At 45.0% G+C, this 13712-nt stretch overlaps 1 protein-coding gene across 1 annotated transcript in view; it reads right to left on the reverse strand.

Moving 5' to 3' along the window:
• LOC309598328 (E3 ubiquitin-protein ligase MIB2-like) overlaps nt 1–13712 on the reverse strand; it is a 79562-nt gene that overhangs the window by 54773 nt on the left and 11077 nt on the right. The window contains 2 exon segments of the mRNA XM_082328786.1: nt 6829–7000; nt 7477–7827. Coding sequence (XP_082184912.1) covers nt 6829–7000; nt 7477–7723 — 419 coding nt within the window. The 5' untranslated portion in view covers nt 7724–7827.

Consider the following 13712-nt stretch of genomic DNA (forward strand, 5'->3'; position numbering starts at 1 on the left):
AACAACCAAAGTTATTAGTGTGTTGCAAAAATACGCTAGGGATAAATTTAATCACTGCAATATTGCCTTTAATAACAATTTTAATTATGACAGCCAAAGTCTGCAGCTATTTCTGCCCTGCAAATTCCAATGCTATTAAATTACTATAGAGTCCAGAAAACACTCGGGAGCATGTACTGTAGAGAATGAAGCTATGCCTTGCTTCAGCATGCTGGGAACCACCCCCCTGTGGATATTCTGCCTCTGCTCAAATTTCACTGAGGTGCTTACATAGCCTCTCACATCACCGAGAGCTATGCTCCAGACAGCTAGAAAAATAGCATCATCTTCACAGATAGAGATTTGAGACCCAAGACAACTGACTTAAGAGAAGTTTAAACAGGGACTGCTTTTAATTTGCAGTAGTGATTTGAGGCCCTGCAGAAGTCAGAGCCCCTTCATACCAGGCACGGCTAACATATTTTGCAAGACAGAGACTTCTCCACTGCAGAAAATTCTTAGCCGAAGAAATAAGCACAATGCACGGGACTGGAAAGCAGAAGGGATGGTCAGCCTGCAAGGTAGCAGGCCATAAATACTGTGTTAATCTCTTCAGAAAGGCACAGCTGTAAACTAGAATCTCAGCTCACAGGGGGTACAAACCCACGCTCCTCCTGGGATGCAGAAAGATCTACACAGGCTACCTCAAGAAAAGCCAACACAAAGATCTTACAGAAACTACAGGTAAAACCGACCTCAATGATGCAAGAAATTCTAGATTCTCTAATCCTCCCTAGCAAAGCTTTTACTGAAGCACTTCCAGCAAAGGATAAAGGAAGGAAATTCTGACAGATGGCAGGCGGATGCTGATTGCTCAAGCATGAACCAGACTAAGACAAGGACGCTAGTAAGTGAGGGATCAGGATCACAGAAACCTATTTCAGGAACTGTCTTTACCAAGAATTTCCATTGTCAATCCTATCCTTCCTTGCCAAGGCACAGTTCTTCACAAAACCAGCTGTATGTTTGTAACTCAGACCGCAAGGTCTGTGTTGGGCTAAATGCTTGCTGTCTTTTTTAACCTCCAAAGCTAACTCACATCAGACTGAGTTTTGGAAAGCCACAGTGAGCAAGATTTCAGACCAAGGCTACCAAATGTGAGTTAAAATGTGTGTGTGCACCTAAGACTCAACACTGTACTGCAGACAGGTTTTCTCAACTGTGCTCTCAGAGATGTCTATACGCAGCCTTTAATGGCAGAATATTGTACTGAGAGCGATACAGAAGCACTGGTGAGCATAGGAAGTGAAATGTCTTGTTATCATCCCTTAAACATGGCTCTTAGTTCAAACCACAGGCTAAGGATGTTTTAGTGAAGATTTCTCTTGCTTACAGTTTTGATCATGTAATTCCAGAAAAGATAAACATAAAATATGTCACTGAAATTTAATTCCTATTCCACAAGTCAAGCAAAATATTCCAAACTAAATAAGGGCAGCCCTAGTGTGGGGATATGCCCCAGTATTCTGCAATGCACATGGTTTTTTAAGGAGGTAGTTGGGTAGTTTTTTAAAGACACGGGTTTTTTAAAAGTAAAATTATACTAATTCATTAACAAAATAAATTAATAAATTCATATTAATAAATTCATTATTACTTAGCAAGCATTTTAAAAAGTTAGGAAAGAAACATCATCACACAAGTCAGATTTGATTGAAAATGTTACTCACCAAAACTTCTTAGTCTAGCAGCTTAAACTGACATTGCATAAATAACACACGTTGAAGAGGTTACTACAGTAAATAAACCTGCATCCCCTTTATTGCCTAGCAATCAAACACCCAGCAGTTGTCACTCAGCTGCTATACTAATTCAGGCTTACAGTACAAGCAGTCACAGATGGAAGGCTGGATTATTAAAGCTGCCTTGAATGGGTCTGCATGGCACACGCATACCTAAATGACAGCATGCACTTGTTCTTGTAATGTATCCCATTTAGAAATCCAACTGGTAACTAAACAAGACAGAGCCGGTTTAAGAATTATGGCTGAAAATAACTGCAAACTCTGTCCTGACTACAGTATAAAACACAACGTGAGAAAATATTTGTATTTCTTATGCTTGATTACACAGAAGGTTTCCCTGTGTAGTTTGCTGGCTCCTCCAACTCCACTGTTCTCCAGAAAAAAAAAAAAAAAGAAAGGACTTTTGAAAATTTGTTAAGGTTGTGATTTATTGGTGAGTGAAGTCTAGAAAATAGCCTGGGTAAAATGCACCACATCCCCTACTGAAATTCAACTTGGCACCATCCCTGAGAAGGTGATGCATGCAAAACGCCATTGCTGCTTTTGCACTCGAATATAATAATACTAATATTCTGTATAAGAGGAAGATTATCTCAGATTTGATTATTTGCAGAACTCACCAGAGTGTGCCTGACTATTCCAGCCATAACATAAACCTGATGAGTTTTGCTTTGCTATCGTGCTAACAGACATTGATTTACCTTCCAATTACTAAGCATATTTTGAGCAAATGGATACAAGATTGCAAAAAAAGGTCTTCAGTGAAACTGAGCCATCCATCCTTTCAAAGGAAGGAGAGCCTCTCCCAAAACAGCCATAAAATTCAAACCAAACAAGACAAATAAAAAATATCAGTGATTGACAGATGTCAGGAAGAGATTACTTCAAATGGCAAAATATTAAAAAAAGCAGTACTTCCTGCCACCAGAGGTTCAAACTCAGGTCATTTAAGACCTGAAATAGCCTTCAGGTAAGGGTATCTTCAAAGCCTCTTTAGAAAACTGACTGGGAACCCTCTACAGTGTCTGTCTGGGCTTAAGGCCTCTTAAATCCTAGGATTAGTGAGCTGCTACAAACAGTTATGTGTTGGCCTCGCCTAGGTTTAGCTGCACAGGTGCCATGCGGTGGGTCTGGCAACAGCAGCGGTAGCAATTTGCTGCACAAGGACATCACACTGCCATCTCTGAAACTGCCCTGCTAGAGGCCTTAGCGTCCTCCGTCAAAGGATCAGCAATGGGAGCAGTTGCAAGACTGGATGCGTGGTGATGCCCTCTCACAACAGACTAAGAGTGGAGACCAGGGAGGGACTGGGAAGTCCTAGCTCTTGATCTTTGGTTAAAGAGACAGTTGGGGTGACAGCTCCATAATACAACCTACAAGAAAGATGGGGATAGTCTTTTTAGCAAGGCCTGCTGCGACAGGACAAGGGGGAATGGTTTTAAACTAAAGGAGGGTAGATTTAGACTGAACACAGGAAAAAATTTTTCACGATGAGGGTGGTGAAACACTGGAACGGGTTGCCCAGAGAGGTGGTAGATGCCCCGTCCTTGGAAACATTCAAGGCCAGGCTGGATGGGGCTGTGAGCAACCCGATCTGGTTGAAGCTGTCCCTGCCCATGCAGGGGGGGTGGACTGGATGGCCTGGAAAGGGCCCTTCCATCCCAAAGCATTCTGTGATTCTATGATACAGCTGCATTCCAGGGTTCTACATTTGGTCTCACTGACGGTAAGCCAAGGACTACAAACACGATGTATAAGTAGCCCCTCCTTCATTATGCGAAACCAGGATTATGGGATGCTGTCACATTTGGTGGGCTGTCTCTCCATCCACTCCCTTTATAAGCTCTCTGACTAATTAACACTCCAGGGGGCTCATCACAGCACTTTGCCTGGGTCTTAAAAGCAACACACTACGTGCTTGAGGCTCATTGTAAAGAACCAAAAGATACCCATTCCATGCCAGAGAAAGGAGGCAAGAGAATCTTGACCTCTAAAGGAGACTCATCTTGTGTTTCGTGGCCATTCAAACAACAGCAGGTAGCAACAAAACCTCAAGAAAACCCAAATCTGCACAGCAGTTACCATGTCTTTTTAAATACACGGCTTTTTTTGGTCCTTGGGGAACTGCCAAAGGTTTTCTCTTTTATTTCATTAAGCAAAAAAAATTGAGATGAGTGATCTAAGCGATAGTTCTAGTGAGTCATAAGTATGCAATTTTTGTTCTTCGAAAAGGATGCTGCATTGCCTAAGGCAATGTGTCTTTACAGCTCAGTCCTCAGTTATTCCAAAGAAATCCTCTCTGGGGCATTGCTCAAGGGTGATCTCCCACCCTGCCCCTCGTTTCACTTTTTTTTTTTTTTTTTTTTAATCAGAACATTCCATTCTTAATGCAGAGCACTCTACAGAACACTAGACCAACAAATATAGGATTACATTTGCATTAAAGCAAATGTGCTCCCCCTTCTTCTTGCTCCTGCACTCAATACATTTCTGAGTAAAATTGTGCCAGTTTGCCAGCTCCCTGTCTGAAAGCTCTTGCATAAAACACGTATGCACTGCAGCTATAGTACAGTATTCTACCATCCAACTCAGTCAAATGACTGAAACAAAAAAAAATTTCTGACAGCCTGTTTTCTCCAAAAGCTTAGTGACTTCTAAGAATCACAATATGCACCTTTCATTCATCTTTAAAACTGCAGGTTTCCACAACTGGAAGCTTCTTCATTGAAGATTTCTAATTTCTCTCCATCCCTCAGCATGGCTACACTCAATACCTGCCACGTAGGAACAGCAGGGAAGATGTTGTATTATCCAATTACAACTACTGCTGCTTCTTCCTTTCCTCCTTATTGAGGCTCTCAGAAACCATTGCCACATCTGACAGGCTCACGCTGTGTCCCTGATGTCACACACACACCCCTTTTTCTTTTTTATTAGCTACCTGCTATTAGGAAGATCATTGCTCCCGCTAACACATAGTAATGAAAATCAGAATACTGCTACTTTAACAAAAGACTTGGTATCAGAGACTCTGGCCTATGTCTAGACTTCTTTTTATCAACTCAAAAAAAGTTAATTTATATCACATCATCTCTAACCACCGAACAAACCACGCTCGCAGAAAAAAGCCAAGGAGCTTAGGAAAAAGCCAGATCAAACAAACCAAAAAGCCACTAAGAGGCAAGCATCGTCAGACATCAAGTTCTGCTCTAGCAGACATCTGCCTCCGAAGAGCCCTCCAGTGCTGCGGTGACGTTCCAGAGGGGTGCCGCGGCGCTTTGTGAAAGTCAGACAACTCGCACAGGACAAGTTTACTGGCAGTCTTCCAAGCTCGCTTTTCACACTGACAGCAAGCACTCTTACTACCGAATTCACACGGCAGCCTGGACACAGGTCAGATACAAGCCTTGAAAGGAAAAATTGCCCTGTTTACATCTTTCACCATTCAGATTCCTCAGAAAAGGAAACAAGTTCTGCAGAGGATAAGAGTCCTGGGGAAAAATGGCCTAGCACTCTGCCTTTTGATAAATGACAACGTTCTGGGGTGTTCCTGATGAGGGTGGTCAGGAAAGGCAACAGAGCCTGCTGCCCAAGGGACCGCGGCACTGCGCAGCGCCCTGGAGAACCCATGCAAAGGCCAGAAAATTTGGACTGCTCTGCAACAGTGCAGCCTCCTACAGTAATTGTTGCCTACTTTTTTTTTCTTTTTTCTTTAAATGTGAGGAAGATTATGTACCTTAACAGCAGAGCATACCTAGAGCTCAAATAAAAGACACAAGTAGGAACCTCTCAGTAACTACTTGGAGCTAACTATAATATGCATAGAAAGAGAGAGAAAAAAAATATATGTCTATTTTTATATACACGTATATTTTTATTTATATATATATATATATATATGAAATCACAAAGCTTGTTTCACAATAGAATCTGCCTGGCTTGTCATATTAACACAAGCTCAAGAAACATCCTAATCTGGTGGATAAACACAAGCCTCAAAGCTCAGAGGGGACATCTTTGGACAGCAACATCTATCCCTTTGCTAGTGCTCAGAATTCTGGCTCAGCCACGCTGGCAGAACTATGGTAATCAACTCCAGAAAGAGCTTCCCATATGGGAGGAAAGACAGCTGCAAATTCGACACCACTGTCTTTAGCAAAGTAATTATACTTCTCATTCCACAGACAGATGCAATGCACAATGATATTTTCAAGGGGAGGGGGAAGAAAAAAAAAAAAGATCAACCACAGAGACAAGAGCTGATTTCCTAAAGGCAAAAGGATTACAAAATTTGTCTTCATGCCCACCTTAGGAGGCGCAAATGAAACTACTGTTGAGACTATTTTTCAGTTCTCCCTCAGGACAGGAGAACAGACCTCCATGTTTTGGCACATCATGAATGAGCATAAAATTACGGATACTGTTCCACAGGCATCAGTGTAGCAGTCGCTTCCAATAATGCTAACGTGCAAAGGCAGAGTACAGAGTAAATGAGAAGGTGGTGTTCTTCAGCGAACAGTACAGACCCTGAGAAGAAATCAACAATTTGGGAGTGCAAGATTCCTGTCAGCCTCCCTGTGCCCACTCAGTTATCCGACAACAGCAAAGCATGTCTAAGAAATTATTTAATTGGGGGGGCAGAGGGGAGAAAAACCAGAGCAGACAAACATTTTGAATTTTCACCTTAATTTAATTTTTCAGAAAAATTCTGCTGATTTGTTTGCTGTCTTTTTTCAAGCAGCTCCATAAAGGTGCCAGATACAGCCTTATACTATTCTATAGAACAGTGGTTCCCAAACTTTTTTGATCATGCAACCCTATCAGTAAAAAAATTTTGAGCACCCCCTGAAATATGTACATTTATTTCTTTACAAATTATACAGACACATACTACTAAAGTTCTATTATTTTATTCCTGCACCTCAATAGATCATCTTGCACACCCCCTGGGGCACACACCCCCCATTTTGGAGACCACTGCTATAGAATAGCGTCCTATAAATCTCAACATGGTTAACTGGACTTCCCCTATTGCACCACTTACGGTTGTGAGTGTGCTGTCTCATAGCGCTCGAAGGAGTGAGACAGATCATGCTTGTTGTTCATGTAACACTGTGTGCACAAGTCATAGTCAAAACACATTTTGCATTTCCACCGCATTCCCCGTATACCGTGCTTCTTGCAACAATCACAGATGATGTTAGGGTGACGGACACCTAGGAGAACAAAAGCAAAGGAAGATAAGATCCACGCAAAATCCAGAGAAACCAGGCTGACCAGACTCTTAGAACTACATCAGCATGTTTTAAATAGAAAAATCATGTACTGTGCATGTACTGAAGATGATGCAATAATCTAATACAATACGAAGTGATATGTGTAATACAAAGCATCCATTTCCTGGCTTAAGGGACTCGCATCCTAAAAGTCATGCCAGAATGTAGCAGAATGACAAAGTCAGCAAAACTTAGACCCACAAATAAAAAAAGAGAGGAAATAAAAGCCTTTGCATAGAGGCAAACAGGAATTTCATTGCCATGAATTGGCTGAGCGTACATTGCTGCTCAGCATCAGTCCACAGGCAGTTGCAAAAGGCTCAACATTCCAGCTAGCACGAGGCAGGCGTTACACGTACTAAAGGAGATGGGTTTACAGGGCTAGTGTTTGTGCTTCTTGTCCATGCTATACTTACCTATTTGTGCATTATCATACAGAAGAAGGTCGTAAGCCCCTTGGAATCCAGTCCGATAATTGGTTCTGTTGCCTTGATCCCACTGCACGACCACGGTCTTGTCTGGTGTGGTTGGGCTGCCTGTCCGACCGATCTCAACCACAGTCCCAACGTTCCCTTCGCCATTGTCCTGGCTGCCCCACTTCCAGTCCACTCCACGAACTACCCGCATCCCAACCTGCATGCTGGCATAGGGGTCCACGTCCATTGATCTGCACAGCAACCCCTAAAATTCTTCCACGCAAGGGGTCTTGGAGACAGGCAGTATCATCAGCAACACATTCGGCATGGTCAGCAGCATGTTCGGCACACCTAATAAGACAACATACAATTAAGTGATGCCACTCAACACGTCACAGCAATAACTTTCACAGCAAGACGAGTGGATGCCGTTTCAGCTCGTACCCTTGGTACACAAACTCATGCTGAATTAGCAGGGCCACTAGGTTTTCTAGATTCCACTTCTCAAATGAAAAGAACTCAAACCCCAACTTGAAGTACTTATCCCATCCTGCTGTCAACACCATCCCAAGACATTCTGTGCACAGAGATATTACTGAGGAACATCCTGACTACCTTCCATTTAGCTTAAACCTTAATTACAGTCCAGCTGGTGTTTTAAAACATTACAGTTGTCTTTAGCAAGCAAATCGGAAGCTCCTCTTCTTCATAGTATCATAGGTAAATTTAACTCCAACCCCATTTAAAAAAAAAGATAATTAAAAATAAAGGCAAGAAAGGTAATTTTCTTCCCCAGAATGACCTGGCTACAGAAGAGGCCTGACCTGCCGAGTAGATAAATCTGTACATTATTTAAAACAGGAATCCTCACAGCTTTAGCAGAGATGGGAAGGATACGCAAACTAGCCAGACTTCCAAGGCACAGAAACACCTGCATAATATCCAAAAGACTTTTTCCAGAGCACTGGGTGTAAGGGAAGAGAACTGGGCAAGAAGTCTTTACAAAACTCCAGTACCAGCCCTTGATTTCAAATTCAGGAGCATCTGAACACAATGGCAACAGAAACAAAAAAGCACAGAAAACAGAGTTGAAAGAAATGACCAGGAAAACAGCAGCAGCATGATTTTAGCAACAAAAAGTCAACACCAGTCTATTTTTGAGGAAGAGTCTTCATATGCATCTTACCACATAATACCGCAGTGTTGAGTTTCACTTACCCAGAAAGTTAGTTTTGGTTTTGATTCTGGAATAGAGGTTGACAGTTTTCCAACAGTAATAGCAGTTTTGAAAAAAGTGCCAGTGTCAGAGAAATGTCAATCTTTGCTGCTACTTATCAGTGCTAGCTACAGCAGGAACAAGGAAGGGTTATTGCTTACCTGCAATAAGCACTGCAGATTTTGTGCTGGGATCAGTAAAAGCTTAGGGTAGCCTTTCCAGCTGTTGCCATGACAATTGGTAAATGAGGTGAATACCACAGGGATGCAGCGCATCCACAACTTTGAATTAAATCAAAGAGATTGTCAAAGCCTAGTTTACCTCTTTACCAGAGGAACCAGACAGCAGAGTGTGGCTTTCAATGTTTAGGGCCAAGCTGCTGCTTTGACTTCTGGAAAAATCTACTGTTGCATCCTTTTATCTTTAGGCATCCCTGGGTCTCCCTCTTCCTCTCAAGCTATCCAAAACATCCAAAATTTTCTCAAAATTTAAAAAAAAAAAAAACACAACCAGAATGCCAAGGGCCAAATTGCGTGGATTCCAAAAGCACAGCAAATCTCACCGACTGCCATGACACAAAGCCAGTTCAAACCAGGCTGAGGAACGACCTAATAGGACGCGTACTCAGACATGGCAAGAGGAGCAGCTTTGTGCCACGTGATGTGCTGTTAACACTACCGTCTACCAATAAAGCAACTGAAACCACTGAGGCCTAAAAATAAACTCTTCCTCCAGCCAAACATCCCCTTTTAAATGTATGGAGGAGTAATTTGATGCAAAATGAAGTTTCAAGTATGCAGAAGGAGCCTGATTTCTGTTCAGCTTTAGCACCTCTCTTGCTTCAGTCTTTTCCTGCTGCACATCCCTGTGACATCCAAACACCTGTCACAAGAGAGCAGCATCAAAACCAAATGTCCTTGCGAACTTCATGTCATCCTTCCTTCTAATCATCACTAAAAGATGCCTTGGGCAGCACTTTCATTTAGACTTCTTTTGTGGAGGTGGTGTAACATTGCTGAGTTTAAGGTGCACCAGTGTTTACTGTCTTTATGAAAACAGAAATTATCAAAAAGAAAGAGCATCCATTTTAGAAAGCATTGCAGAGCCTAATGAGATTTGTACGATCCCCTCTTCCTCCGTATCAGAAATGAATAAAACGGACATTTTATTGCTTTAACTAAGAGGCAGAACTGCTTTTTTAAAAGGCTGCTATCGACCAGTCAAGACAGTCAAATCCACTGCAGAGAAAACAAATGGAAACATCCAACAATACAGAGGTACAAGGGGAGCGCAGTTCAATTATTGCTACATGGCTTTTCCTTAAAAACAACAACAACCCCTCCTGTTTCATCCAAGCTAACTGGCGGGAAGTTGGGGGAGGGTAATAACAGTGGGAAAAGGAATTACATGCTCAGAGAAGGAAAACAACAAATACCATAGGGTTTTTTAGATGAGGATAGAGTGCCACTCCCCAGTCTTAAAGAGTTTTATGCTATATCAGTGGACCTTTTCCCTCTCCCCAGGAAGGAATGAAACGCCACAGGCTTCAGAACTCTCAGCATTTCAAGGAAGACAATGCCAGTTCCAAAAATCACTCATCATAAAAGAATATTCCAGGCTGTGCCACAAACCCATAAAATTTAAGTCATTGTAGGATAAAGGAGGATAAAAAATCCCTCGCTACCTGAAAACAGCAGAGCAGGCTGGCACACGGTATATCGGGACACGTGCTTAACAGAGCAGTCAAACAGCAGAGTACCAACCTCAGGTCAGAACCGCCTTGGGCCTAGAAACGTGTGACCTACATACAGGCAAACCCACGCTTTCTCTGTGTACCTTCCCACTACTTTTCCGACGCGGATGCTACACAGATCCCTTCTTCAAACTGCCAGTGAAACACGCAAGCTACACGAAGACACTTTGTAGAAAGAGTCCTGGAGAAACGCGTCATTTGTGAATTTACTTACGGATGCAATAGGACATCCCAACATCAGGTGTCTTGTCGCAGAACTGCCGATAGACAGCAATCTCTCTCAATATCTCGGGTACTGAGTTGCAAGGACAAAAATCCATCTAATCTGCAGCCCATATTAAGCTGGATCCAGATGGGAACAGACTTTTACTGTTGCCACAGGCATCAAGCTTCCCTTGGTTCTGCAGGTCCCTACGACTCACAGAGGAGCTGCACATGTACTCATCCCACAGCTCTAGGAAGCGACTGTAGTTCAACTGTACACTCATGATGCTGAGTACTAGTTAACCGAGTTGTCTGTGCGGCAATGACCTTCATGCAATCCCTCGCTCACTGCTCTGAAGGCTGTCTTCTTAATGCAAATACTCCATTTTCCACACAAGAAGGCACCAAATGCATTCTGCATTCCCCTCTAATCTGCAGGGGTGATGCATAACGAGTAAAGAACTGTTCAAAATCTTTACGAGATGAATTACAATGCTTATGCAGTCTGAACCTTGCCAGAGATCAGCATTATTTACTTCCTAAATGGAAATGTTTCACTCATTGAAGCAAATACTCCTCTCCCTCGATGCCATCTGGGTCATAATTATTCCAGGGAAAGACAGGTATAGCTGCCAGAAATGATTCACAGAGAAAACATCAGCTTCCCCTGGGAGTTTAAAGTAACTATGAACAAACATTATGAGACACAAGCACATTTCTGAATCCTAACCTAACATTCTGACCTCATCTACTGTGACACAGGAAAGAACAGCCCAGGTGTCATCGATGAGTCCATTCTTAGGAAAGCCCAGAAATACTTAACTGGAACCAAAGGGAAAATACTTCAGCGCCTTCAGTCCACAACATTTTGGTTGCAATAACTGTTGGAACCTCCTGCCGATATTTAAACTGCGCCGGTGGCAGAAGGTGCTCTAGAGGCAACTTAACATCCATCTCGTACGAGGCAAAGGTTGCTGCTGTGCTGGATACACAGCAAACAGAACCGAACGGTGGTGCAAGCAGATTGACAAAATACTGCGTGTAACTTGGTTATCAAGTTATTTGAACAGTATGGTAAACAGAGGAACATGCAGGTGATTTTTTTTTTTTTTTTAAAGCAGCTTTTTTTTTTTTCCCTTTACACGTATTTTGCAGTTTGAATAGTCGTCTTGGGTGAATTACTCCACCTTAGAGAGCTTTGCCTGTCCTAAGGATGCTTCCTTAGGTGCTGTGGCTATGGCAAATGCAAATCACACACTTTTTCAAAAGCGCGGCGCAAGGTTGCAAAGCTCAGACTTTGATATTCCTCTAGTTTCTGAACATCCTTTGCAAACTGACATGGAGATGGCTGCAGCAGAACTTTCACTATGGGGTCTTTTCCGCAGCAGCTCACTTGAGCCTGAAATGCCCAGCTTTCCCAACTGTTAAATCGCAAGTCCCAAAAGAAGTCACTGTTACGCTAAGCATTTCGGAAAATAACATCATCCCCCATCTCTTCCTGTTTTCATTCTCTTTGAGTCCTCCTTCTCCTCAGGTACGGTCTGTTATTTTGGATACCGTATCTCTAATAACCGGAGATCTGCAGCATCCAACACCTACCAAAGAACTCGTGCTGTCTACTTACTTCCATCCTCTTACTCTGAGGTGGTTTCACGAGGAATACAAAGCACGCGTGGGCTACAAACCCCTAAAACTGACAGAACCACCGAGTCCTTTGGACCCAGCGCAGGTGCGTGAGGGCAGGGGCAGCCCTGCTCCCGCCAGAGACGCCCACCGGGCGGGAGAGCCGTCGCTGCGCCGGAGCAACCGGCCCCCTGCCAGCAACGCCCGGCGGCTCCGGCCACCGCGGCCAGAGCCCGAGCTCCGTCCCAGCTCCGTCGGCCTCAGCCCGCGACGCGCGGCCGCCGCCCCAGCCGAGACGAGGGGCGGCCCGGCCCGGCCCCCCGCACTCCCGCCCCGCGTTACCTGCAGGCGGGAGCGGCCGCCCTCACCCCAGCCCGCTGCCCCGGCGGGGTCCGGGCCTCCAGGCCCAGCGCCGGGGGCTTCCTCGGGCCGGGGCCACCGGCTGCCAAGGGCGGCTGCGAGGGGGAGGCTTCCCTTCCCGCCCTCGGCCCGTCCCCCGCTCTGCGGTGCGGTCGCAGCCGCCACAGCGCAGCCGAGCCGGGCCGTGCGGGGCGGCTCCCGGGCGGAGCCAGGCGCCGGCCGTCCCGTCCCCGCTTCGGGCGGCCCCGCCGTCCCAGAGAGCCCCGTCCCGCCCAGCGGGGCCGCTCAGGGCACTCGGACGACGGACGCCTCCCCGGGGAGCTGCAGCGAGCCGGCCCCAGGCTGCAGGGCTGGGAGGGCAGAGGCTGCAGAAGATCCACCCCAGACGAGGGCGAGCCTCCCTCCTCCCCACTCGACCTGGCGGCCCGGCCCGGCCTCTTCCCCCAGCCCCGGCCGAGATAAAGGCCATGGTTCCTTCCGACAGCCCAGGCAGTCACCCACGGCCAGAACCCTTGCAGTGATCTGCACCAGGCCGATAGCGAGCGAGGAGCCGCCTTGCTCCCTCCTGGCAGCTCTCAAGAGACTCCAAGCTCTCCTCTCCAGCGGGCTGGAGACAGATACATCTGTCGGTCAGATTCCCTAGAGAACGGCCACAGCAAGCGTCGCTATTCTGCTTTAAATGCCATGAATCCTGAGCAGACCACATGTGATTCCCTCATGGAGAAGCTGTGAAACCTCCTTAAGGCGCTCATCCATGTGCATGCTCTGAATGCAAGTGCTGGGCCTCTGACATAAACACGACTATGCAACGGGGTACATTGGAACAGGGCTAAAGGCTGCCAGCTGAGGGCAAAATCTTCACCTTGGTGAGTCCTGGGTGGTCTGGGCAGTCACCACAGGAGTCAAGATTTCCTCCATAAATTCCCATTCAAGGACAGAAAATGTGTCACATTACTAAGAGGAGAAAACACAGTCTTCTGCCTTACAAAACCAGGCAGATCAACAGTTCTTGAAACTCAGTATTAGTTTATTCAACACATATTGCATTCACACTGCCCCTGTGACACTACTACAGAGCTA

Source organism: Platalea leucorodia, assembly GCF_965183815.1.
Source record: "Platalea leucorodia genome assembly, chromosome: 17".
Lineage (NCBI taxonomy): Eukaryota > Metazoa > Chordata > Aves > Pelecaniformes > Threskiornithidae > Platalea > Platalea leucorodia.